Source organism: Carassius gibelio, chromosome B7 (genome assembly GCF_023724105.1).
Source record: "Carassius gibelio isolate Cgi1373 ecotype wild population from Czech Republic chromosome B7, carGib1.2-hapl.c, whole genome shotgun sequence".
In the NCBI taxonomy this organism is placed as follows: Eukaryota; Metazoa; Chordata; class Actinopteri; order Cypriniformes; family Cyprinidae; genus Carassius; species Carassius gibelio.
In genome coordinates this window covers 38,474,362-38,501,192 of record NC_068402.1, presented here as the reverse complement: position 1 = coordinate 38,501,192, position 26,831 = coordinate 38,474,362, and the positions used below count along the sequence as shown (strand labels likewise).

At 37.7% G+C, this 26,831-nt stretch overlaps 4 protein-coding genes and 1 long non-coding RNA gene across 6 annotated transcripts in view; 2 read left to right on the top strand and 3 right to left on the bottom strand.

The window, feature by feature from the left end:
• The window catches only part of LOC127961543 (mucin-5AC-like), a 609,977-nt gene that overhangs the window by 258,686 nt on the left and 324,460 nt on the right, over positions 1-26,831 (bottom strand). The window contains exons 11-12 of the mRNA XM_052560721.1: positions 4,159-4,245; positions 4,002-4,046 (exon numbers count right to left, since the gene is read on the bottom strand). Of these exons, the coding sequence (XP_052416681.1) occupies positions 4,002-4,046; positions 4,159-4,245 (132 nt within the window). The remainder of the gene's footprint in view (positions 1-4,001; positions 4,047-4,158; positions 4,246-26,831) is intronic.
• The window catches only part of LOC127961550 (uncharacterized), a 301,565-nt gene that overhangs the window by 3,204 nt on the left and 271,530 nt on the right, over positions 1-26,831 (top strand). The window lies entirely within an intron of this gene.
• LOC127961551 (uncharacterized) overlaps positions 1-26,831 on the bottom strand; it is a 256,120-nt gene that overhangs the window by 10,066 nt on the left and 219,223 nt on the right. The window contains exons 3-4 of the mRNA XM_052560735.1: positions 6,019-6,230; positions 5,622-5,933 (exon numbers count right to left, since the gene is read on the bottom strand). Of these exons, the coding sequence (XP_052416695.1) occupies positions 5,622-5,933; positions 6,019-6,230 (524 nt within the window). The remainder of the gene's footprint in view (positions 1-5,621; positions 5,934-6,018; positions 6,231-26,831) is intronic.
• The window catches only part of LOC127961572 (uncharacterized), a 464,915-nt gene that overhangs the window by 247,837 nt on the left and 190,247 nt on the right, over positions 1-26,831 (top strand). The gene's annotated exons all lie outside the window — the stretch shown is intronic.
• Positions 1-26,831, bottom strand: part of LOC127961553 (obscurin-like) — a 290,119-nt gene that overhangs the window by 254,688 nt on the left and 8,600 nt on the right. The gene's annotated exons all lie outside the window — the stretch shown is intronic.

The following is a 26,831-nucleotide window of genomic DNA, read 5'->3' as shown; positions in this document are numbered from 1 at the left end:
TTAGATTAAAGACCCATCTCTTTAACCTGGCATACACATAACATACTAATAGGCTTTTAAGAATTTTTAGGCTGTATTTATTAGGTAAACCGGAACCGGAAACACTTCCCATAACACCCAATGTACTTGCTACATCATTAGAAGAATGGCATCTACGCTAATATTTGTCTGTTTCTCTTTTGTTCTGAGGTCACCGTAGCCACCAGATCCAGTCTGTATCCAGATCAGAGGGTCACTGCAGCCACCCGGATCCAGTACGTTTCCAGACCAGATGGTGGATCAGCACCTAGAAAGGACCTCTACTGCCCTGAAAGACAGCGGAGACCAGGACAACTAGAGCCCCAGATACAGACCCCCTGTAAAGACCTTGTCTCAGAGGAGCACCAGGACAAGACCACAGGAAACAGATGATTCTTCTGCACAATCTGACTTTGCTGCAGCCTGGAATTGAACTACTGGTTTCATCTGGTCAGAGGAGAACTGGCCCCCCAACTGAGCCTGGTTTCTCCCAAGGTTTTTTTCTCCATTCTCTCACCGATGGAGTTTCGGTTCCTTGCCGCTGTTGCCTCTGGCTTGCTTAGTTGGGGACACTTCATCTACAGCGATATCGTTGACTTGATTGCAAATAAATGCACAGACACTATTTAACTGAACAGAGATGACTTTCTAACTGAATTCGATGATGAACTGCCTTTAACTATCATTTTGAATTATTGACACTGTTTTCCAAATGAATGTTGTTCAGGGCTTTGACGCAATGTATTTTGTTTAAAGCGCTATATAAATAAATGTGACTTTGACTTTGCAGATTAACCTCTTTTGATCAGAAACAGCCCTGATTACAATATAAATACATGAAGTTATTAATACCTCATTTATATGAGAGTGAAACACTGAGCTGCAGACAATAAACCTTCAGTTTGTTCTGAATCAATGACATACAGACTCTTCTGAAACTGATTAACCTCTTAACTGCCCCCCTCTTAACCCCCCTTTCTGAACATAGACATGAAAGTGTGCTATTCAAACTTAAATTTTTATAATTAAAGAATGTTTTGAAATACATAGTGAGGTTCGTCTCTTTTGAGACAATCAGAAGAAAATGAAAGTATAAAAAAGTTATAGAAGTTTACATTTATTGTACTGTTTTTATGTTATATTATATACAATAAATATTTTACGAAATAGGTTTTAAAAAAAATGTTTAATGTAGTTTTGTTGTTCACCATTGTGCTGGAGAGTAGAGCCTGTGCTTCAGTCAATGATGAGCCACAAATCCTGATCTTCTGCTGCTTTATATAAAAACAGTAAATGTGGAGTCGCTGATACAGTGGTGATCTCTGTGTTAAGTACTTCAGCACATACATGTCTGCTATAGCTGACAATGAGCTGCAGTGATTTGAGTAAAAGTCATGCATTTAGTTTCTTTATTACTACACATTAAGTGTTTGCATTTTTATATAAAAAATATATATTTCTTCTCAGTGGACTGAAATGAAATAAGTTCATAGTACTAACATCATAGGAATGCTAGCTTTTAAACTCGAACTGTTTGAAGCAGTGGGAGTGGAGTTAATTTCCATGGTAGAATTTACGGTAAAATACTGTAAAAAATAAGAGTTGTAAATTATTGGTTGAAAGCTGTAAATTAACTGTACTTTACTGGCACCCCTGCTGCCAGTAAATTACTGTTATTTAACGGCACAATTTTTTACAGTGTGTTGATGAACAAGAGACATGACAAGAAGTCAAAGTTATGATCAGCTGTTCTAACATGTCCACAGAGAATCTGTTGTATATTTAGAGACTGTTTCTAGAAGAACAACAGAATGTGAATAAAACCACTGAAATCACTCACAAACACACAGAAACTGACATCAGTGCTTTTGCTGGTTTTATAGAGGAACGGTTTTTAGTTCAGATTCACCATATTCAACATCTATATCTTAATGCATGAACACAAAATAAACCTTACATACATTCCTTTCACAGAACTGAATTTTATTTATTTCAACTGTTAGTTTACAGCAGCTCCATATCAGTGTAACTCTCTGTTGAGGTGCTGTGTAACATAGAAAGATTATTAATAAGAGCTCCCTAAGTGATCACTAAAACACTGAGATGAGTAAGACATATAGAAATACCTCTCTGTGTAGCTGTTGTCTCGGGGGTTTGAGGAGTCTGTGTCTCTGTATAAGGAGGAGGATTTCAGTTCTGATGCATCATATTTGATCAAATACATCTTAGCTCTGTTTGACTTCATTGTTCATTGACTGCTGATGTGTGTCAGTGATCATGTACCTTGTTCTGTAGAAGCTGCTGTAGTTTGACTTGATTTCTTCTCAGAGTTTGAGCTGCTGACTGGAATCGGTGTTGAATCAACTGAAGCTGCAGAAGAAGAATGATCAGAACATTATTATTATTATTATTATTATTATTATTATTATTATTATTATTATTATTATTATAAATGCACTACTAAAAACTGAAAGTAAGACTCAAGCAGCTCTAGCTCACACAGACAGTTAAGGACAAGGAGGAGAAACACAGTCAGACATAAATATAGAAATGTAAGGTTAGATGCTGTTTATTTGTCATGCATTCAATAAAAAAGGCACATTTTGCTATCTATTTAAAGTAACTAAAGTGTAGACAAGACATAGTGTATCTCTGAAGGCTTCACTGATGATCTTGTCTCCTGAATTCTGTTCAGTGATAATGGAAGTAAGACTTTGCAGATGAACCTCTTTTGATCAGAAACAGCCCTGATTACAATATAAACACATGAAGTTATTAATACCTCATTTATATGAGAGTGAAACACAGTGAGCTGCAGCCAATAAACCTTCAGTTTGTTCTGAATCAATGACATATAGACTCTTCTGAAACTGATTAACCTCTTAACCCCCCTTTCTGAACATAGAGATGAAAGTGTGCTATTCAAACTTAAATTGTTATAATTAATGAATGTTTTGAAATACATACTTAAGGTTGGTCTCTTTTTAAAGAAGACAATCAGAAGAAAATGAAAGTATAAAAAAGTTATAGAAGTTTACATTTATTGTACTGTTTTTATTTCATATTATATAAAATACATATTTTACGAAATAGGTTAAAAAAAAAAAAAAAAAAAAAAAAACTTTTAATGTAGTTTTGTTGTTCACCATTGTGCTGGAGAGTAGAGCCTGTGCTTCAGTCAATGATGAGCCACAAATTCTGATCTTCTGCTGCTTTATATAAAATGTGGAGTCGCTGATACAGTGGTGATCTCTGTGTTAAGTACTTCAGCACATACATGTCTGCTATAGCTGACAATGAACTGTAGTGATTTGAGTAAAAGTCATGCATTTAGTTTCTTTACTACTACACATTAACTGTTTGCATTTTTATATTAAGAAATATTTCTTCTCAGTGGACTCAAATGAAATAAGTTCATAGTACTAATATCGTAGGAATGCTAACTTTTAAACTCGAACTGTTTGAAGCAGTGGGAGTGGAGTTAATTTCCATGGTAGAATTTACGGTAAATTCCTGCTACCAGTAAATTACTGTTATTTAACGGCACATTTTTTTTACAGTGTGTTGATGAACAAGAGACATGACATGAAGTCAGAGTTATGATCAGCTGTTCTAACATCTCCACAGAGAATCTGTTGTATATTTAGAGACTGATTCTAGAAGAACAACAGAATGTGAATAAAACCAGTGAAATCACTCACAAACACACAGAAACTGACATCAGTGCTTTTGCTGATTTTATAGAGGAAGGTTTTTTAGTTCAGATTCACCATATTCAACAACTATATCTTAATGCATGAACACAAAATAAATCTTACAGACATTCCCTTCGCAATATTGAATTAGTTTTATTTCAACTGTTAGTTTACAGCAGCTCCATATCAGTGTAACTATCTGTTGAGGTGCTGTGTTACATAGAAAGACTGTTAATAAGAGCTCACTAAGTGATCACTAAAACACTGAGATGAGTAAGACAGAAATACCTCTCTGTGTAGCTGTTGTCTCGGGGGTTTGAGGAGTCTGTGTCTCTGTATAAGGAGGAGGATTTCAGTTCTGATGCATCATATTTGATCAAATACATCTTAGCTCTGTTTGACTTCATTGTTCATCGACTGCTGATGTGTGTCAGTGATCATGTACCTTGTTCTGTAGAAGCTGCTGTAGTTTGACTTGATTTCTTCTCAGAGTTTGAGCTGCTGACTGGAATCAGTGTTGAATCAGCTGAAGCTGCAGAAGAGGAATGATCAGAATATTATTATTATTATTATTATTATTATCATTATAAATGCACTACTAAAAACTGAAAGTAAGACTCAAGCAGCTCTAGCTCACAAAGACAGTTAAGGACAAGGAGGAGAAACACAGTCAGACATACATATAGAAATGTAAGGTTAGATGCTGTTTATTTGTCATGCATTCAATAAAAAAGTCACATTTTGCTATCTATTTAAAGTAACTAAAGTGTAGACAAGACATAGTGTATCTCTGAAGGCATCACTGATGATCTTGTCTCCTGAATTCTGTTCTAACCCCTTTCTGAACATAGACATGAACGTGTGCTATTCAAACTTAAATTGTTATAATTAATGAATGTTTTGAAATACATACTTGAGGTTGGTCTCTTTTTAAAGAAGACAATCAGAAGAAAAAATGAAAGTATAAAAAAGTTATAGAAGTTTACATTTATTGTACTGTTTTTATTTTATATTATATAAAATAAATATTTTACGAAATAGGTTTTAAAAAAACGAGGTTCCAATACAATTTTGTTCAGGTGTGATACATTATATAGCCACCAGGTGCCATACAAACTCCACTGATTTTTTTTATGCATTTTTGTCACAAATGTATAAGTTTCCCTCTCAATATTACTTCTATCACACAAAAATAGAATATTGATAATCAAACCTTTCCTTTTATGTATTTTGTCAAGAATATAAAGATTTGATTTGAAAAGACTGTAATACATTTTGTAATATGACACCATCACTAAGGGGAGGAGCCTGTTAACAGATTTTAAAGAACCATTTCAATAGTAATGTATTGTACAAATTGGAAATTGTTTTATCAGGATGAATTTTGAGGTTTCAAGCTTTCAAATAATATATAACTTATGATGATTACAAAAACATGACAGGAAAAAGTAAACGTAAAATATTTTTTGTTACTCCTGTTATGGTGTATATGTTTTGAGGTGCACTCTTGTCATAATTCAATCTATTACGGTCTTTATATAATTTTTAACAACAAACAGTGGTAAATTATATATTTAGGAGTCTTAAATAGTTTGTGATGATCAGATCAGGATTTAATGATAATATACTGAAGTGAGCTTGTGTCAGTTTGCGGGGTTAAAGAAATGTAGTGTTGTTATCTGAACACATGTCAGTGTATCTGAGTGAGGTCTTCAGGTCACAGTAAACATTGATCTTAACAGCTGATTCTGGACCTGCTTGTGTAGGAGCTGAAGCTGATTTAGAGCTGGTGACTGGAGACGGTGGATTTGTTTCGCTTGGAGCTGGAAAAGATGAATGTTCAGATACGTCATAGACTACCATCATATTTAAATGACTGATGATTAATTGTTCATATAAATCATTTACTTGGATACTTGACAGTATATGTGGCTGAGGTCTTCAGTTGATCTCTGTGTTTAAGCTGACATCTCCACTCTCTGTTGTGATCTTCATTCAGGAGTGTTGTAGTCAGAGAGATGTTACACTGTTCTGAGGAGAATGAGATCTGAAATCTGGAGTCTGTCTGCAGATTCACACCAGCCTGATTCACCCAGATCAGATCAAGACCCTCAGAACGGACTAAAATATCACAAGAGACTGGATCATCATTATATAACTGACAGGAGAGAGTCAGAGAGCGGCCTGATCTGATCTCAGACTGTGAGGATGATGAACACACTGAAACAGAAAATCAGACAGAGATTACATGACAATATTACTGTTTAATTCAACATATAATCATAATATTCACAGAAACACTGACCATGAAGAACATGCAGATAAACACGTGCATCAGCTCCTTGTTGTTGTCCATTCACATATCGTCTGCAGGTGTAATGTCCACGATCTTCTTTTGTGACTTTCTTGATGTTCAGAGAGCAGTCAGAGCCCAGACTCAGTCTCTCGTGTCTCTCTGTGTTATTCTTCTTTATTCCTAAAGCAATCAGTTCAACTGTCTCTGACGGTCTGCTATAGCTCCATGTAGTTGATGTGCAGCCAGGAAGAGCATTATTACAGGACAGACGGACATCTTCACCAGAACTGAAGACACGAGTCACGTCTGCTCCACTCATACCTACAGATAATAATAATAATAATAATAATAATAATAATAATAATAATAATAATAATAATAATAATAATAATAATAATTTAAACAACAATAATAACAATAATAATGATAATGTGGTTACTGACTTGATTATGAAATCACTGATTCTTGAGACATGGGACAAAACATAGCTACTGTAACTGTGGGTTTAAAAATGAAAATATTTTAAATCGTAAATGTTTTGAGGGATTAATAATACAATATATTTAACACAATTACCCCCTTCAATTTATTTTTACCATTATTATCTCATATCTATGACTCTTATTGTGTTCTCATGACATCTAAAACAGTGTCCACAGAGAAGGGTTCAATCATTAATTAATATATTCAATTGATTCTTATTATTATTATTATTATTGTGATGAAAAAGAGCTTGTTTTATCAAAAGCAACTCTTAATAATATCTCATATTAAAGTGTGGTTGTTTTTCAAGCACACGTGTGTGTTTCATAAGGTTTTAAAGTTGTGTCCTCTCTTTCTGTCAGCAGCGTCAGATCTTGATTAAAATGTAAAATCATCAGGGAATCTGAGGGGCAGCTGTCTCTCTGAAGAACCCTTCTCACATTCCTCCCATATTTTAGATAATTTTATTCCCGTGAAGCAGGTTCTGTTAACATCAAGAATCAACAGAGAACTGCTACATCAACTCTATTTGTATAGTGAAAGAAATACCAAATTTGTTAACACTGTCAGATATTTGTTGAGAAATTGTTTGTTGAGGAATCTGTCTGTCTAACATGAGAATGTGTTTGTAAATGTTAAAAACCAAAAGAGAAAAGTTGGGAGGTTGAATCAAAGCATAGTTTCATTTTTCTACAAGATTTTATATTTTCAATATTGCAGCCTGTTTTTACCCACTTCTCAAGAATCAGTGAAATACAGTTTGAATAAACTCTTTGTGTCCTGTTTTAACAGGGCTGTAACCACCATAGACAGGTCCCCCCCAATAATTAAAAATGGCCATTCTGAGAGAGAGAGATAAAAATTGCATGTGTGAATTATCTGTTTGTCCCTGTTAAGTTACTTCAGGAAACACCTCGTAGCTGCCGGGTAATGTCTCTAAGCTATTTCATTATAATAAAAGTGAGAGATAGCGATGACAACATTTGTGCTTGTTTCTCAGGGCTATAATCTTACTTTTCTTTTTAGGAGCACTGGTAAACAAATAAATAAATAAGTTGGAGCACAGTCAAATAATACCTTCGTTATTCTTTATTTGTGACTACAGCTAATTTGTCCTGCTTAGTAAAACTGGCCCATAATGGTAATATGGTCTTAAACATTATTATTTCTTATTTTTTTCATTTACCTTCCACATTTGTTATGTGGTTTGGTTTTCCACATTCTTCAAAATAGAGTTTATGTTCAGCAGAAGACAGAAACTCTTTCAGTTTTAAAAACAACTTTTGAGTGAGTACATGAATGTATAAAAAAAAAACACTATTGACTGATAAAATATAACACTATTGACTGAAAAACTTGAAAACAGTTGTTTTTATAGGAATCAGTGTATATTGTGTTTTACTTTTATGTGTTCGTTCATTTTTTTGAATGCTTCTGCTAAATACTATTGTACCTGAAAATAAAAAGGTTTTTATTATTATTTTTATTATTATCTGTGTATTATGTGTATCTTTGTTAAAGATAAAATAATGACAAAGATTTATATCTTCTCCCACATTGGCCTAAATATCCATACTTTTTCATATTTGGTTACCTTAATGTAACAAGCTTTGTCTTTATTATAGCTAGAGTTGGGGTACTCGAACTTGGACTCGGACTCGAGTCCGGACTCGAGTCCAATTTTGAATGAACTCGGACTTGTCACGCACTCGGATGAATTTGTACTCGGACTTGACACGGACTTGAACATTTTGGACTCGGAAAATATTCCGAGTACAGCCGAGTCCGCGTGTGTAACAATAAAACCAGCATAAAATTTAAATGATAAATTAATGAATGTCTCCCCTTCTGTCATTTTACTGCACCACACCGGCAGGCAGAAGTCTCATGCTTGCAGACGAAACACACGCACCACTCACTGGATATCAATGTGGATTAGTGATGGGAAGTTCGATTCTTTTCCGCGAACCGGTTCTTTCGGACAGTTTGATTCAATAAACCGGTTGAAAAAAAAAAACAGTTCACGGGATACATAATCCATTGCGATGTATTTGTTATTAAATGAACTTACGTTTCGTCAGATTGCCCTTCATTCAAGCCCTCGGTTTACCCGCACTCATTACATTAGCACAAAATCAGTTCAGAATCAATCACCAAAAGAATCAGTTCGGTTCAGATGCGCTGTGAGTCAGTCGGCTTCATGCTGAATCACGAATGCACAGTATCATCAGCTCCTCGGTTCTCGAATCGGACGCGTCCGAAAGAAACGGTTTTCGGTTCAGTTTACTGATGATCTGAAAACTGATACAACGGGTTCTTGACTCGAGAACGAGAATCGCTCAAAACCCGGGTAGGAAAATCTGACAGGGTAGGATAAAATGTCAGGACACCGGCACGTGCTGCAGTTCAGTATCATCAGCTGCTCTACTTGTATTCATGTTCTGTTTACTACAAACTCAGTTTGTGAATCTGTCATCATTAACTATAAATACAGTACAGATATTTCATAAATCATCCCTTATTCATATTAAACATGGAGTCTTTAGAGTCTTAATTATTGTCCAACTTCCCTGAAAACCCCTTTGGCCCATACATAATCTACAATATACAGATTAGAAACATGTAGCCCCTATCTTAAAAAAAAAAACGTATATAAATAAATAAATATATATATATATATATATATATATATATATATATATATATTTATAGTTTTATCACACTTTCCGATGTTTAACAAAATACTTGAAAAATTACACGCATGCGCAGTATCATCAGTTCATCGGTTCTCAAATCGGACGCCTCCGAAAGAAACGGTTTTCGGTTCAGTTTACTGGTGATCCGAAAACCGATGCAACCGACTACCAAAGACAGCAGCAGCAACCAACAGATGCTGCACAGCTCAGCATTGCAGGATTTGCAAGACTAGATTTGACCAAACAAGCAGTGCTACTTTATGATGCAAGTTCTCCCAAGACAACAGGAAATTCATAATGTCATCATTAAGGATCTCCTCATTGGCTGCACTTTACCTCTGTCAAATGTGGGGGAGAGGCATTAAATAACTGAAATGTCATCTTTAACTGGAGGACAATATAGTGTGATACAATAATAAAATAGGTTCATTTGTATTTTCATGCACTTGTAATACAATAAAACCTTTGAAACCTTTTTTGATAGGAAACTAGTTCTGTTGACATAAAATAAAAATGTTCAATGGCAATGACTATGTAACAGTGGTATTTTTTTAATTACATTTTTATATTGCCATTGGTTTAATGGGTTGAAAGGTTAAAATATTAATAGAATGTAAAAATGTACAATACCAATTTATAATCTTTTTTAATTTAATTATTTTCTGGACTCGGGCGGACTCGACTCGGACTCGGCCTTTAAGAACTCGGACTTGAGTCCAACTCGGCCACTTTTGGACTCGGACTCGGACTTGGACTCGATGTTTGTGGACTTGGTCTTGACTCGTACTCGACAAAGGTGGACTCGGACCCAACTCTAATTATAGCGATATTAGTTTGGCCGATGCTCAAACAGCTCACAAAAAAAACAATACACCCTAAATTCCCCACCAACCATCACCCACCAAAGCCCCCCAACCCAATCTCCCCCACGGTCCATGATTGTGCCATAATAAATGCCATTTTCACCCCTCCAGAGGTCTGTGCACGCCACTGACAAGCTCTATCAAAACTTCTTGCATCTCTTCATTTTCTGTCATCTGGTTCTTTTTAATCTACTGTGGCTTCTTTATCTCTTTATTCTAGGGGTGTCACGGTTCGCTGAAAAACACAGAACATGGTTCGGCACGCGCTGGGACCGCGGTTCAACTTAAATTTTACAAAACACCTGTAATATGGTTTGCTATAAATAGCACGTAAAACAAACAGGGTTCAGCTAAAATATGTTTCTGTTGATGGATGCACATTCTGGATTCTCAGACATTACCATAATGCAATGAGAGAAAAAACTAACTTTTCCATTCCAACCATGGACGAACCATTCACTCTTGTTCCATGCAAATGCCTTATGCTGGAATACGAGCAATCATTTACTCCGTCATCATCCGGGTGCTGATAGCGCGTGCACACAGATGAGACCTGAACAGCACACGTTAATATGTCTTCTTCTTGTATTTATAATGGCGGGTGGCAACTAACGTTTAAGATGCAAATCCGCCCCCTACTGTGCTGGAGTGTGGACCAGAAACGTATACTTCAGGAGAGAGAGGAAAAAAATAAAAAAATAATAAGAAGAATTAATAATTCCCTAGGAAACCAATGATTAAATTAATACAATAATCCACAAGGACTTAAATTATTTTCATTAAACCAGTTTCTTTCAAAAAACTACACAAAGCTTTAAATATCTGATCTCCAACTTTAAATAGGTTTTTAAGATTTAATGTGTTCACTCCATATTTCTTTAATTCATCTCTTAATTTTATCCTTTGATTTTCATATTTGACACATTGGCTAATCACATGTTCTGCTGTTTCTTCTTCCATTCCACACTCACACATACCTGATGGATGTTTTTTTCAATAAATGCATTATTTTATTCAACCCAGTATGCCCCATTCGCAACATCAAAATAATTGTATGTTCTCTTGTATGTCTACCTATTGATTTCATTCTTCCTACCACTTGTTTAATATTGTATAAATGACGTCCCTTCTTCCCTTCATCCCATTGTTTCTGCCATTCCTTTCATAATATTATTTCTTATTTTTGCTTTACTTTCAGCTTTACTAAATGCTACTTCCATAATTCTATCGGGTTTCAGAGCTTGTTTTGTCAACGCGTCTGCAGCTTCATTCCCCTCAATTCCCCTATGAGCTGGAATCCACATAATTATGATTTCTGTTTTTAAATGCTGAAGTCTGAACATAATTTAATACATTTCATAAACAATATCAAGTCTGTTATTAGATGATAAAAACATCAATGAAGATAAACTATCTGAACATATCACAACCTTGCCAATATTATTTTGTTCTATCCACTGCAATGCCGCTAAAATAGCTAAAGACTCAACCGTAAACACTGTTAGATGATCAGAAGTTCTTTCTTTAATACTTATCTTCAACTCTTGAATAGTGAATGCAAAACCAGTAAGACCACTCTTAGGATCCTTTGATCCATCTGTGAATACTGCTATAAAATATTTATATACAGACCTTAGTCTGTCATCCACTATCTCTGCCCAGTTGCCCTTCCCTTTATGTCTTTTTATTGCCTCTTGAAAATGGAGATCAACAACTTGTGGTGGAAACCAAAGGTGGTGTGATTGGATAAGGGACAGTACGACTGAACTTTCTCTCCTGTAACTCCATTTCAATTGCTATATTTCCCGATGCCCAAGCAAAACACTCTACCTTTCCCTTTGTACTTTCCCAGCATGGGTTTAGATACTTTACTGTTGGGTGCCTTCTTTCATTATGCCCTTTTAGCTTTGCCCAATAATTCATCATCAACTGCTTGAATCGTAAATTTAGAGGTAACTCACCCATCTCCACTTAGACTGCACTAGCTGGAGAGGTCCTTATAGCCCCACAGCAGATTCTAAGTGCTTGATTTTGAATAACTTCTAGTCTCTTTATTGATGTTTTCGACGCTGATCTAAACACTACACTTCCATATTCGATCACTGGTCTCATTAAAGCAATATATAAATCTCTCAATGCCCTTCGACTAGCACCCCACTCTGACCCAGTTAAGCACCTCATTATATTTAAAATCTTCTTTCATTTTCCCTCTACTTTTCTTACATGATCTGTCCAGTTTAATTTGGAGTCAAATATTACCCCTAAAAACCTAAAGCTATTTACCTGCTCAATTTGCCTTCCATACATCAAAATCCTAGCGTCCTTAACCCTCTTCGAAGTAAAAACCATCATCTTTGTCTTCTCTACTGAAAATGTAAAACCCCATGAATAAGACCATTCTTCAATCACTCTTACAGTTTCCTGCATTTTCTCTTGAATAAGTGTTAAACTCTTGCCATTCTTCCAAAGGGCCGCATAATCAGCAAACAATGACTTCCCGATATCATACTTTATTTTACAAAACACATCATTTATCATGATAGAAAAAAGCAATGGGCTTATCACACTACCATGTGGAGTCCCATTTCCTAATCTAAATTTATTGGACACTGAAATTCCAATTTTAACTTGAAGATACCTTTCATATAATTTTTTTGAATCCAATTAAAAGTTCTTCCCTTAATACCAATTTTATATATTTAATCAATAGTCCCTCTTTCCATACCATATCATACGCTTTTTCTACATCTAAAAAAACCTGCCATAACAGACTCCTTATTTATTTGAGCTTTTCTAATTACAGTTTCCAAACAAACCACAGGATCCATTGTTCCCCGTCGTTTCCGAAAACCACTCTGATAAAGAGATAAAAGTCCCTTATTTTCTACATAAAAAGTCATTCTTTCTACAATCATCCTTTCCATTATTTTCCCAACATGGGATGTGAGAGCAATAGGCCTATAGTTTGCTGGATTTGTAGGGTCCTTACCTGGTTTTGCTATAGGTAGGGTGATATCAGGTAAAATGGGCCATTTAAGGTTTGGGGGTCCTAGCCCCTCTGGAATTTAGAACCAATGACTACAAAATATTTCAAACTATTGTCATAACTGTGCTTGACAAGTAACAGGTGATTTAATTGGTTTATGGTTGCTATGGTGGGTGGGGTAATAATTCTTATCAAGACTGCACCAGAGAGCTGCATGGTAAGTAGCCTGGCATACCAAATGTAACTAAATTATTATAAGGATGATAAATCTATAAAAAAACAAACATGCACATAAAAAATTATGCATAATATCTGCCTTGATGGCATCAATCAGAAATAATGTTGTTAGTTTGGTATAGGAACATATTTTTTGAAAAAGTGATGTTTTTCTTGGCGGCCCAATTTACCTTAACCCACTGAGGTAAAATGGGCCACATGGTTTCAGCTAAAATGGGCCATCATCTGTGTCACTCACAAACACATATACACATGTGTGTGTGTGTAAATTAGCTGTTTTTTAAATTTAGCTGACGCTTTTATCCAAATCGACTTACAATTAATATATGTCAGAGGTAGCACGCCTCTGGAGCAACTAGAGGTTAGGTGTCTTGCTCAGGGACACATTGGTGTCTCACAGTGGATTTGAACCCAGGGCTCTCACACCAAAGGTGTACAAACATAAAATGTGATCCATGTTCTGCCTGGTTTCATGAGAGCTGTGGTGAAGAGAATGGTATCTGTGATGACGATGGTTTAATTTGCAAAGACTGTGTTTGAAAAAAACTTTCATCACACACACACACATCAGTTGTCAGTTATCAATTTTGAATGTGAATTTTTGTAATTTGCACATTTTGTTCTAAATGTATTGTTCACAAACACACACACAAAAACACACACGCATACACACCCAGACACACACACAACTGACATCAGTTCAATGATCTATGTTGTTCCAAAATTGACTTTTTTAATTGCACATTTGAATATGTGGGTTTGCACCCAAAATGTATTTTTTTTTAATGGCACATATGGATATGTTTATTTAATGCAGTTTAAATGTTATGTGGCTGTATAAGCAGTTGTTTTGAAATTAAAATTGATGATAAATTACTATTTCCCTTTGCAGTTTGACCGGCCCATTTTACCTTAAACTGCTCATGCAAAAAAAGTTGGCACAACTGTTGTTTCAAGAACTGTAGGGCCTAAATAATTATATTTTATTACATAATTTCAACACAAAATGATCAAAAACAGTCATTATTAATCATAAATACACATGGAATAGGCATATATGGTATTGTATTATTGTCCCAAACGATTTACCAAAAAGTGGCCCAATTTAGCTGATATCACCCTATAATAATCACCTCTTTCCAATTTATAGGTAATCTGCCTTCTACCCATACCTTATTATATAATCCTAAAAGTTTCATTTGAGTTAAAAATCCTAAATGCTTTAACATACTATAGCATATCTGGTCTTTTCCCGGGGCAGTTACTTTTGACTTATCTATAGCACGATTCATTTCTCTTAATGTAAATGGAGTATCCATAGCATCCTCTGTACTTTCCTTTCTTCTTAGTGCTTCTGGATATGCCTCTCTAGTCACTTCCCTCTCGTGTTTACTCGCATCTGACAAATTATTAGAACTATAAATTTCCACAAAGGCCTTAACTATTATTTCAGCTTTTTCCTCATTTGTTACAGCTATGACTTCTCCTGATTTTAAAACTGGATACTGCAAATCTTTTCTAATTCCCCTCATTTTCCTTATCATTCCCCACACATCCCCCAATGGGGTTGTTCTACCTATACTACTACAATATTCTCTCCAACTATTTCTTTTTGCCTTTTTCACTATTTTCCTAAATTGTGCTTGAGCCTTTTTATACTCCATTAATCTTTGAAAGTTGAGCGTTCTCTTCAATCTCTTAAATGCCCTGTTTCTTTCTTTAATGATTTTACTACATTATTCTGTCCACCATGGAACTGCTTTCCTATTCATTTTCCCTTTACTTCTTGGAATAGATAACTTAGCCACTCTCAAAACTACTTCCCTAAACTTAACATCAATATTATCTATGTCTTGGTTTAGATCTATTTCATTACTTTCCACCTCGCATAAATACTCAAATTTTTCCCACTTAGCTTTATTAAATATCCATGTAGCCTCTCTTTCCTCTACCCTCTCATCACTTGTGGGGAAGTCGTGGCCTAATGGTTAGAGGGTTGGACTCCCAATCGAAGGGTTGTGAGTTCTAGTCTCCGGCCGGACGAAATTTTGGGTGGGGGGAGTGCATGAACAGCTCTCTCTCCACCTTCAATACCACGACTTAGGTGCCCTTGAGCAAGGCATCGAACCCCCAACTGCTCCCCGGGCGCCGCAGCATAAATGGCTGCCCACTGCTCCGGGTGTGTGCTCACAGTGTGTGTGTGTGTGTTCACTGCTCTGTGTGTGTGCATTTCGGATGGGTTAAATGCAGAGCACAAATTCTGAGTATGGGTCACCATACTTGGCTGAATGTCACTTCACTTCTTCACTTCCTACATATATTTTACATAAAACAGGATAATGGTCACTACCTATAGTCGAATCCTCCCATATCCCCCACTCACAAATACCTGCCACCTCTTTTGACACCAGTGTTAAATCAAGTGCTGAACCTTTGCCTGTGTGACCATCTATTCTTGTTTTCCTCCCATCATTAAGGCACACCATCTCATTTTCTTCCAATAACTGTTCTATTATTTGTCCATTTAAATCAGTTTTTCCTCCTCCCCATAATGAACTATGAGCATTAAAATCACCACATAAAAACATCTGATTATCCACTTTTCCCACAATCTGACATAATTTATCAAAGACTAGTTTTCTACACGGATTATAATAATTTATAACAGAAAGCTGCCCTTGATTAGTCCATACTTTTATTATGATATATTCTTCTTCCCTTCCTTTTGCGATAACTTGATAAGGAATATTCCTTTTGATAAATGTAGCACATCCACCTCCTATACCATTTTCCCTATCACCTCTTACACTAATATAATTATTTATTCTAAAATCTAAATTCAATGTCAACCATGTTTCTTGTATACATAATACATCAGGTGCAATTGTTAATGAATTGATAAAATGTTAAAATTCCTTGCCCGTTTGCCACTAAATTTCTTGCATTCCATTGTAGTATAAGAACCATTATGTTAGCCAACAGTTGAAACCTCCTGACTAGCCTGAGCACTTAATTCATTCCTCACCTCTTCCCAGGACAAGTCAGTAAGGTTTAGGTGATTCACAGCTGCCTTTACTATTATTTGTAACCTTTCCATTTTTGATTTTGTTTCCGTTGTAGCATTGATGACTCCTGCGATGAATATAATTAACTTCTTTAAATCAATCAGTACCTGACCATCTTTTGTCTGCTCCTGATGATTATTGCTCAGTTTTCCATTTGTCTTGTCTAACTTTCTGTCCTCCCTGTAGTTTATCGTCTTGACAGCCTCTGCATACGAGATCTTATTTTGTACTCTAATCTGCTGGATCTCTACCTGTCTCTTCATCACTTCACATCCTCCGTACGCCACACTGTGATTCCCCCCGCAGTTACAGCATTTTAGTTGTACTTCTCTCTTACATTTCTGATACGCATGATCCTCACCACATCTAGCGCACCTTTTTTTCTCTTTACAATTCATAGCTGTATGCCCGAACCTCTGGCAGTTAAAACATCTCAAAGGTTTAGGGACATACTCTCTCACATTATATGACATGTATCCTAATGTCACTTTGTTTGGAAGTATATCATCTTCAACTTCCAGCAGCACACTTTCACTGTCTTGTCTTATCCCATTTTTAAAGTTATGTAATCTGCTTACATTTTTTCAGTTTTCCTCCTTTCAAGTTTACTTTTATTTCCTCCATATTAACATCCACAGGTATCCCCCAAATCACCCCTCTATTCCGCATGTATCTCTTCTCCACACGACTCACACTTATCACTTTATGTCTTCCTATCTCTTTCATTCTACACACCCTTTCCCTTTGTTATTCATTTATACACATCATTAGTAAATTCCCATCTCTCAAAACTTTAGCCATCTTGACATCTCCAACCTGATTTTTCAATATTGTAGTCAACTTCACTGGACTCATGTCATGTACTCCTTTTTCTTCACTAAATCTAAGTATTACCTTGAACTCAGCATCATCCCCCTCCATATTACCATTAAAAAAAGCCCACGTTAATATGTGTTTGAACTAAACAAATTTAAGCTTAGCCAGTTTTAACATTTAAGAGCCAAAGGACGCGAGCTCGCGCACACAGTGAGAAGATTTATGTGTGCGCTCATCCGAGCTCAAACCTTTGCCTCAAAACGTGTGCAAATATAAGCTCAAAATGCCCATCTTGGTAAGTATCCTACAGCAGATATAGCCGGCTGAGCGCAGGCCACTAGTGCATTTTCTTAAAGTGACAGTAATCGAACAGCAACAACAAAGAAATCACCCACTGCTCTTTTTAAAACTTGAACCGTTGAACCGTGCCACCCCTACTTTATTCTTTATTTGTGACTACACTAATTTGTGGTGTACTTGGTATATTGTGTTGGTCGATATGTAAATGAGATGTTGTGTCTGTGTTCTTTAATTTGCGCGATTGTAAGTAAATCACCTGCAGAAATGTTGACACCCATCTGCAAAGTTTGGAATTGTGCTCTCGTGCTAATTTGTTCTGCTTTGTTAAACTGGCCCATAATGCTAATATGGCTGTAAATATGTTTTTATATTTTGCCTTTTAGCTTCCATATTTGTTAAGGTGAGATGCATGATGTTTTTTCATTCATTCATTATTATTATTACAGAAAATGTTAAGTTGCAAAAATCCTTTTGAATGCAGATCCATACTGTGTTAGATGAGAATTAAAAATAAATAAATAAATAAATAAAAATTAAATTATTATTAAAATCAAATAATCATTGCTTTAGGTTATTGCACTTTATAATTATAATGTATTGTATATAAAATATAAATGTAAAGATATATTTCAGTTTTTGGATCCAAATGTTGAATTATCTGTATATGTATTCATAATCTAACCCAGACATGTCACATAACCTGATTTCTGGAATAACCTGGAACACAGCAGAGTTCACTTTATAATACTTTTAACATAAACAGAGCTTTATAAGAGACTTCTGAGTAGAGATTGACCAATATTGTCATGACTTAGGTCTGTGTTGCTGTATTTTTGTCTTGTTGTCTGTGTGTCTAGTCTCAGAACACATGGGTTTTGTTTTGACAGCTCATGTGTTCTGCTGTCAGTGTTTCTTCCCCCTCCCACTCATTACCCTTAATTGCCTGTGTTCCGTCACACCTGTAGCCACTCCTTCATCATTAGCTCTCCTCTATTTTAGTTCCTCTCGTGCTCTGTCTTTTGTCAGACCGTTGTGATTGTTTTGTGCTTCGAGTGTGATCGTCCTGCCTAGTCCTGCCTAGTCCTGCCTAGTCCTGCCTAGTCCTGCCTAGTCCTGCCTAGTCCTGCCTTGTCAAGTTTTAGGCTCCAGGGATTTTGGTGAGCCTTTGACGTTGTGTCCCAAGGATTCCCAGCTCAGTGTGACTTTGACGTTGCGTCCCCGATGACGCTCTGGTAGATGTGATTTGACGTTGCGTCACAGAAGACGCTTGGACTGTTCCCCGCAGAGAGGTTTCTTTTGCTCTGCTCTGTGGAGTAGTCATTCTTTTGTTTTTCCTGTTTGCCCAGTGAGGGCTAAATAAACTCTGTTACCTGCAACTGAGTCCTGCGTATCCCTGACAGAACGGTCTGACCTATGATGGATTCAGCAGGTGCAGACCAAGTAAGAGTTGCAGTCAGTCAACAAGGCATTCTTCTGGGACAGCCTTCCAGCCAGTTGACCACCACCTCTAGGGAGGTAGAGTGCCTCACAGCCCAAGTAGCGGACCTCAATCTCCAGATTCAGAATCTCCAGCTTGAAGCCTTGGCCAGCAGATCGGCTACTACTCGTGCTGAGCCTGAACCCCATGCCAATTGTCCACCGCCATATGATGGGGACCCTAACTCCTGCCGTGCCTTTCTGTCCCAATGCTCTCTGGTCTTCGCCCTCCAGCCTCGGCGCTATGTTACTGAAGAGTCCCAAGTTGCATTCGTGATCACCCTCTTGAAAGGAAAGGCCCGGGACTGGGCAACAGCTGTGTGGGATGCCCGTGCTCCATTCTGTGCCACTTTCCAAGACTTCAGAGCAGAGATGATCAAACTGTTTGACTGCTCTGCTCAGGGCGATGAGGCAGCTGCCCAGTTAGCGCGGTTGAGCCAGGGCAGGCGATCAGTCACCAATTACTCCATCCAGTTCAGAACTCTGGCAGCCTCCTGTGACTGGAAAGAGGCAGCTTTGCGAGCAAGGTTTCGGGAAGGTTTGGATGATGACATCCAGGATGAGATCGCTACTCACGAGCTACCTCAGAGTCTTGACACCCTCATTGATCTGGCCCTTCGTGTGGAGGGGCGCCTAGACATCAGCGGCGTGCTGCTCAGTCCTCCTGGATGCTGGTGGAGGGTGCCCCTAGTAGTGCTTCCACCTCCTTGTCACCGTCAACAGACCCTGAGCCTATGCAAGTGGGGCGTCTTCGCCTCACCCCTGAAGAGAAGCAGGATCGTCTGATTCGGGTCCTGTGTCTGTACTGCGGGAAGTCGGGCCATCGAGCTATCCAGTGCCCGTTAAAAGCCAGAGCCCATCAGTAGTCCGGGGGATCCTGGTGGGTGCTACTCATGTTGACTCCCCCCATCTCTCGTACCCTGTTAAAGGTCTCGATTCAGCACAAGGACATCTTTCATTCCTGTTCTGCACTTGTTGAATTTCCTGGATGCCTCTGTTGCGGAACGTGGGGTATTCCTACCATTCCTCTTCCTTCCCCTATTTCTGTTCGCTCCCTAAATGGTCTCCTCATCTCTTCCATCACCCATTCCACTACCCCTGTAAGTTTAACGGTGTCCGGCAATCACCGTGAGGTAATTGAGTTGTACCTCCTAGATTCCCCGGGTGCTCCTGTTGTCCTTGGGCACCCGTGGCTGGTGCAGCACAATTCTGTATTCTCTTGGAGTCAGTCATGTCTTGCGTCTTGTCTTGGTTCTGCTTTTTCTCCTGGCTCTGTGTCTCCTGTTTTTCAGGTTGAGGAGGGTGATCTTGCCGGGGTCCCGGAGGGGTACCGTGATCTTTGTCAGGTCTTCAGCAAGTCCCGGGCCACATCCCTGCCTCCTCATCGGCCGTATGACTGCGCCATCGATCTCCTCCCAGGCACTTCTCCGCCCGCGTTTGTGTTCCCTGTCTGGTCCTGAGAGAGAGGCCATGGACAAGTATATTCAGGACTCCTTAAATGCCGGCCTCATCTGGCCCTCTTCCTCACCTGCTGGGGCTGGGTTCTTCATTGTTAAGAAGGATGGCTCCCTGCGACCCTGCATTGACTACCGTGGCCTTAAAGACATCACTGTAAGAGACAGGTATCCTCTGCCTTTGATGTTGTCAGCCTTTGAGTTGTTACAGGGAGCCAAGGTCTTTACCAAGCTAGACCTCTGTAATGCCATTTAAAGAGGCGCATTCAGTGTCTCCTTGACAGGAAACAGTCAACAAAGTTAAATTATCTCAAGCGTATGGTGCGCTCTCTTCATTTTATCAAATGATCATAATCAATTCGGGTGAAAAAAGCTTTTTTTCCAAGTGGTTTTTGCACATAATAATAATAATACCGCTCAGTGTTCGAATTGTCAAAGTTCTTGGGGGGGGTCCCCCCCACCCCAAAAAATAGAAAGAATTTGATACGATTACAAATGCTGATGACCATTAATCAATTTTGATCTCTTGATTAACAATCAATTCACATGAATAGGCCTACTGTACTTACTTTTCTTGGGTTAAATTCAGTATTTTCTTGCATGAATCAATATTCACGTGCGTGTGCTTATACGAGTATCTTTTTAAAATGTATCATTTGAAAATGTAGTGTTTGATCATGTTTAAATATTTATTCAAATGCAAAACTTAAATAAGCAATTAGGATCTGCAATACTCTTTTGAGCAACTAGACTAGATACATAAATAGATTTATTAGAGTGGGTAAACAATGGAATTGCAAATGGAAATTATTATTTTTCTGGCCACAAAATGACTTTAATTTGCCTCTATGCATTGAATTTAAAACCCCTTTCTCCATTTAACCTTAAATACTTCACTAATTGTATTAGGCTATACATAATAACGGAAAATAGGATCTTGTCTCCATGACAACAATATCTATACTTCATTTTGAGCATAAATATAAAGCCTACTGATAAAGGACACCGGCAACAGTATTGATGGCAAAATAGACTATGTTTGACAGGTGCAATATTTGAAAATCAATTATTTATTTTTAACATTACATTTATATCTGAATTTAGGTCAACCTATAGACTTTCAAACATCAAAATGTCATTAGATAATATGTATTTGTGTACAAAATGACATAAACATATTTTCCTATTCTATATTTCTTGGAAACGCTTCCAACACGCTTGCTTGTCGCATTTTCCGCGTGTCTCATGCAGGCAGTCTGAAAGCTCTAATCTGTTAACATGGGAGCCGAATTAAAAACGGACACGCCACGCAGCTGAGATGCTTACGCCACGCATCCAGTGTGTCACCGGCCTAATGGAGCCCTCATTCACGCTGCAGTGTTTGTGAGAGCTGCCACCCCATATACAGAGTGAAATTCTCTGACTACCTTTATCTCCCAGAACTGTTGTTGAAACTTCCAAAAGTTTTGGACGTCCTTCACTTGTGGCAGCAGCACTTTCCACCACACCAGTAGCCTAACACAGGGCTGCCCGCCGACGTGCCCGGCTTTAAATCGGCGCTATTCAGAGAATGATCCGTCCCAGCAGACACATGTGACGCTTATCAGCCATTTTCTGTTTCTGTCAGTCTTTCTCTTCACTCTATAATTAAAGCTCTTGTCTTTAACACCATCATCTCATCCTGTGGGTGTTAAGTTCCTCTGATCTCACCAACTGACCATTGAGAGGCATTTCACCCACACTACACTGATGAAGAAAATAAGTTTCTATAAAATATACTGTAAAGCAGTTAGATGTTTTTTGATTCTATCTTCTAAAGTGATCACTGAAACTTAACTCAGCTATTTTCAAAAGTGCACTGAAATAAACTAATACAGTATAACACTGACATTAAAAGCAAACATACTGTAAACACGCATCTACATCAACAACTCAACTATCCACCAGCTCTCGAAACACACAAGATAACTAGTAAATAAATAAATAAACAAAAATGTAGTTTTAATTAACAGTTTCTAATTAGCAATAGTGTTATGTCTATTCAGGAGCTTCAAATGTTTCCTAGGATTTTTTGTGTTTTGTTTTGTAGCTGTTAAGATTTCAAAACACGTGACTACAGAGTGTGAGAACTCGTTAGTTTTCGCACAGTTGTTCAACCCACAGAGAACAGTTGATCATCTCTGAAGCCAGTTTAGACTGATGGCTGTGAATTTTCACACATTCTGATGCCATTTCCTGTTTTTACTTTAAGTGATTTTCCTTTAATATACTGTGTCTTTTTGCAAAATTTGCTACAAACCATTTACGACTGACTGTCAGGCTATGTTTACATGACAAAACATTCTAAGGTAAGACAGCAGTCCAGTCTGTGCTGAAACACTATACTGTCAATCGAACAATTGTGTGAGTGGTCACAGTGACCAGCGTCTGAGATCGGCTTGATTTGAGAAATAGGAAATGATAAGCACAGGGTGTATCTTTATCATTATAGGGTGCTTGTGTACACACACTGCCAGCACATTCATGTTAAAACAAGTGCATGTCACATCCGATGACCCCTTTAGGGTTTGTAAACATTTTCATGTATACACAACAACATTTTCAAAAGATTCGCATTTATACATATAGCATAAATTATTATAGCACTGTTATAGCACTTGCATATCATTGCTCTTTTTGTTGTTTTTGATTGCTTCCACTGTCCTCATTTGTAAGTCGCTTTGGAAAAAAAAGTGTATGCTAAATGAATAAATGTAATGTAAATATACATATCTGTAAAAATGGCCAAAAATGCTGTGTTGCGTATGCCAGGCCAGTAGTTGGTGCTGTAACCTTGTTAGTAAACAGTGTATATGATGCGTCTCTGCTGTTGGTTGTAATATTGGTGAAGTAAATCCACACTTTGCTGAAGAAGCGTTAGCAAACTCTTGAGCAGCAAGAACAGTTTTACTAACAGCCTGCCAGAAAAAGCATTATTACAGACAGACTTTCACCAGAACTGTATCATCCACTGCAAGTACATATTAAAACATTTATATTTACTCTGGTGTCCTGTTTAAAGCAGAAAATGAATAGCAATGATAAAATAGCAATATTTTCTGCTATTAATGCTAGTTACTTACTGCAAAGAGTGGCAATTATCTGCACCTCAGTATTGTAGTACATTATAAATCAGTATGCAATAATAACTTATTGATGCCACCTTATTGGGACAATAAATCCCTCCCTACACCTACCCTTAACTTTTTGATTATTTACTTAAAGGGGGGGTGAAATGCTCGTTTTCACTCAATATCCTGTTAATCTTGAGTACCTATAGAGTAGTACTGCATCCTTCATAACTCCAAAAAGTCTTTATTTTTATTATATTCATAAGAGAAAGATAGTCTTCACCGATTTTTCCCGGAAAAACACGAGCGCCTGGAGGCGTGACGTGTGGGCGGAGCTAAAGAATCACGAGCGCCAGTAGGCTTTTGCGTTGAGAGCGTTTGGAAGCTGTGACACCGTGAGGACAAAACCAACCAAAACAAACCATGGCTATCAGATTCCGAGTTTATTTATGTTCCAGAATCAGATCCCGAGGCTGAAACTGAACGAGAGCAGCAGCAGCAACGACTCGCTCCGAGCGGGGCTCGAACCCGGGGAGGCGGACGCACTAACAAGAAGGCAGAGATATTTGAAGAAGTTTTACTCACCGCCTGCGGTTTCAACACACGATCGTGGCCCTTTTTCGTTACGATTGCATCATTCTTAAGAAATAAACGATACGCAAATCCGTCGTCAAACTGGGCCATGTTTGTAAAACAAGCATCTTTGAAATGCAGGGAACAAACACAAACACTTGCACAACTCCGTTGATGCTCTGTAAAAATAAACTCCATCCACTGGTCCCTTAAAGGTCCTGTTTTACGCGCTTTTTTTGTAGCTTTGATTGTGTTTACAATGTGCAATATAACATGTGTTCATGTTTCGCGTGTAAAAAAACACAGTATTTTTCACACAATTCACCTATCTGTATACTGCTGTTTTCACTGTCACAAAAACGGGCTGATGACTTCCTTGTTCTATGAAGCCTCTCCTTCAGAAATACGTGACGATTTCTGATTGGGCCAGCGGTTCCTGTGTAGTGATTCGACAGCAGCTGAGAGCAGGCTGCCCTCCTGGTAACGCGATTGGGCTAGAAAGCACGTGCTGGAGATGTATTTATAGTCACAGGACTGTTTTTACTGAGGAGATGCAAAACCGCATTTGTTTTTTTGCACAGCCCTAACATCTAGTTAACAAAGCTAAACAGCGTTGCCCTTTGTGTAATAAGTTACAGAAACCGTTAAACGCACCAACTTAAATAATAAAATGCACTTACCAGTTGTGGTCCAAAACCAACATCTTCTCCAGACAAAGAGGGAACTGCTCCATCTTTCAAGAATAATCTTTGTGCGAATCCGGCATTAAACTGATTGAGATTGAGAAAGTTGTCCTCAGCAAAATTTGCTGCACATAGTTTTACATGTGCATTATAATTTTCGGGAACCGAGTTAAACATAAATTGTAACCATTAATTTCAAAGTACAGCGTTCCTGGGAAGCCCAAACAATGGTGATTGGACTCAGAGATGAAAATAACAGCGTTTCAACTACATGGCGACAAAAACAAACAGCCCTTCCTTTTTCTCCGTCGGAGCGCAACAAGGCCACACCCCCTGTTTGTGAATTCGTGTGGGCGGAGGTTAGTCAAAAAAACTGTTTTAGTGACGTCATTCCTGTGGGAACTAGAGGGCTTTAGTCCAAACGGGTCGTTTTTTGTAGGCGAATTCTGTTAAATCAAATATCTCGCTTGGCATTGAACTTTGAGCTTTAGCATTTTACAGATATTATTTATTTATACTCTAACAACAACATTACACACTAACTAAAGTTTAAAACATGGAATCATGAAGAAGGGGACCTTTAATGCTGTTTTTTTCTTTGGTAATCTGTGCAGGGTTGTCTTGCCCTGGCAACCAAAAACACAAAAACACGTCTTTTGTGACATTTCGTGACACTCTCGCTCTGATCGGTGAAGTCTGTTGTGCTCTCAGTGCTGTGCTATAAGGGAGAGCGCGCTCTTCCAGCAGACGTGCCTTAGGACCCATATAAGAAAATTCTGCTCCATCTAACGTCACACAGAGCCACACTCGAAAAAAACTTTCCGAAACTTGTGACAAACCGGAAGGAGTATTTTTGGAACAGAAATACTCCTTCAAACGTACAACTTAATTTTTGAAACTCTGTCCATGTTTAGCATGGGAATCCAACTCTTTAACAGTGTAAAAAACTCAGTATGCATGAAATAGCATTTCACCCCCCCTTTAATTTTCATTGAAAATAAATGCTTTTCTGATGTGATGTGATTTGGAATTTGAAAAGGGAGCACATTTTTTGCCAGTAGGCAGATTCGAACCCGTGTCGATCACGTCATAACATATATAACACAAGCTTTACCTTCTGCACCACTGTATGTATGTTTATGTGGCAATATGTATGTTTGCATGAATAATAAACAACTGATAAAATGATCCACCCCATAAACATAGTATTAACAAACGTTGATGCAATAAATAGGGTATGATTTGAAAATTAGCATCCCTCCAAAACATCTACATTTCTGTCTCTTTTCAAGAGTTAGTGTATATAATTAGTTGTATTTATAGGGGTTATTATAGCACAGTTCTATAATAAGAGGGTTATTACAGAAACCCCCTGGACCTCACTAATTTTCAAAGTCTGGCTACGGCCATATATATATATATATATATATATATATATATATAATGTATGTTTAAAAGAAATCCGTAAAAACAAAACTATTTTAACAAAGAATAGAAAATTAATTTATGAAATTTTGTTGAAAAGATGAACATCTTTTAGCTATTTTTATTACAGTGTTAATACAATTGTGCGACTCGCAGTTAGGGTGACCACCCGTCCCGCGTAGCGCGTGCCCGTGCCCGTGCCCGTGTGCGCACAGCGTTTGAAGCCCAATTCATGCGTCCCGCAAATTGAGACCGTGTCACGCATAATCAATGCTTGCTCAAAAAAAAGTTGATGGCTCTATATCCTCGAGCGCCAGGCAGCCAAACGAACATTACTTGACAGTTCAGCACTACTGCGAGAGCGGGAGCGAGCGAGAATGAATGAGAGATTAAGTTTACATCTTTATTATTTCTGTTTTAACGTTTTTCCTACATTATTTATATTAAAATGTTATGTAGGCAATAACTCAGTTTACTATTTGACGAATTTACTGAGGTGGCATCGTTTTTAACTTACAAAAATGATGATAATTTGGTGGATAATTTACATTTTTCCGTTAATAACAGGTAGTGTATTCCAATGTAAAATTAACAGTCGCCTGAGGATGCTCAACAACCATCTTATCTGAGCTCAAAACGCTGCTTGAGCAAGTGT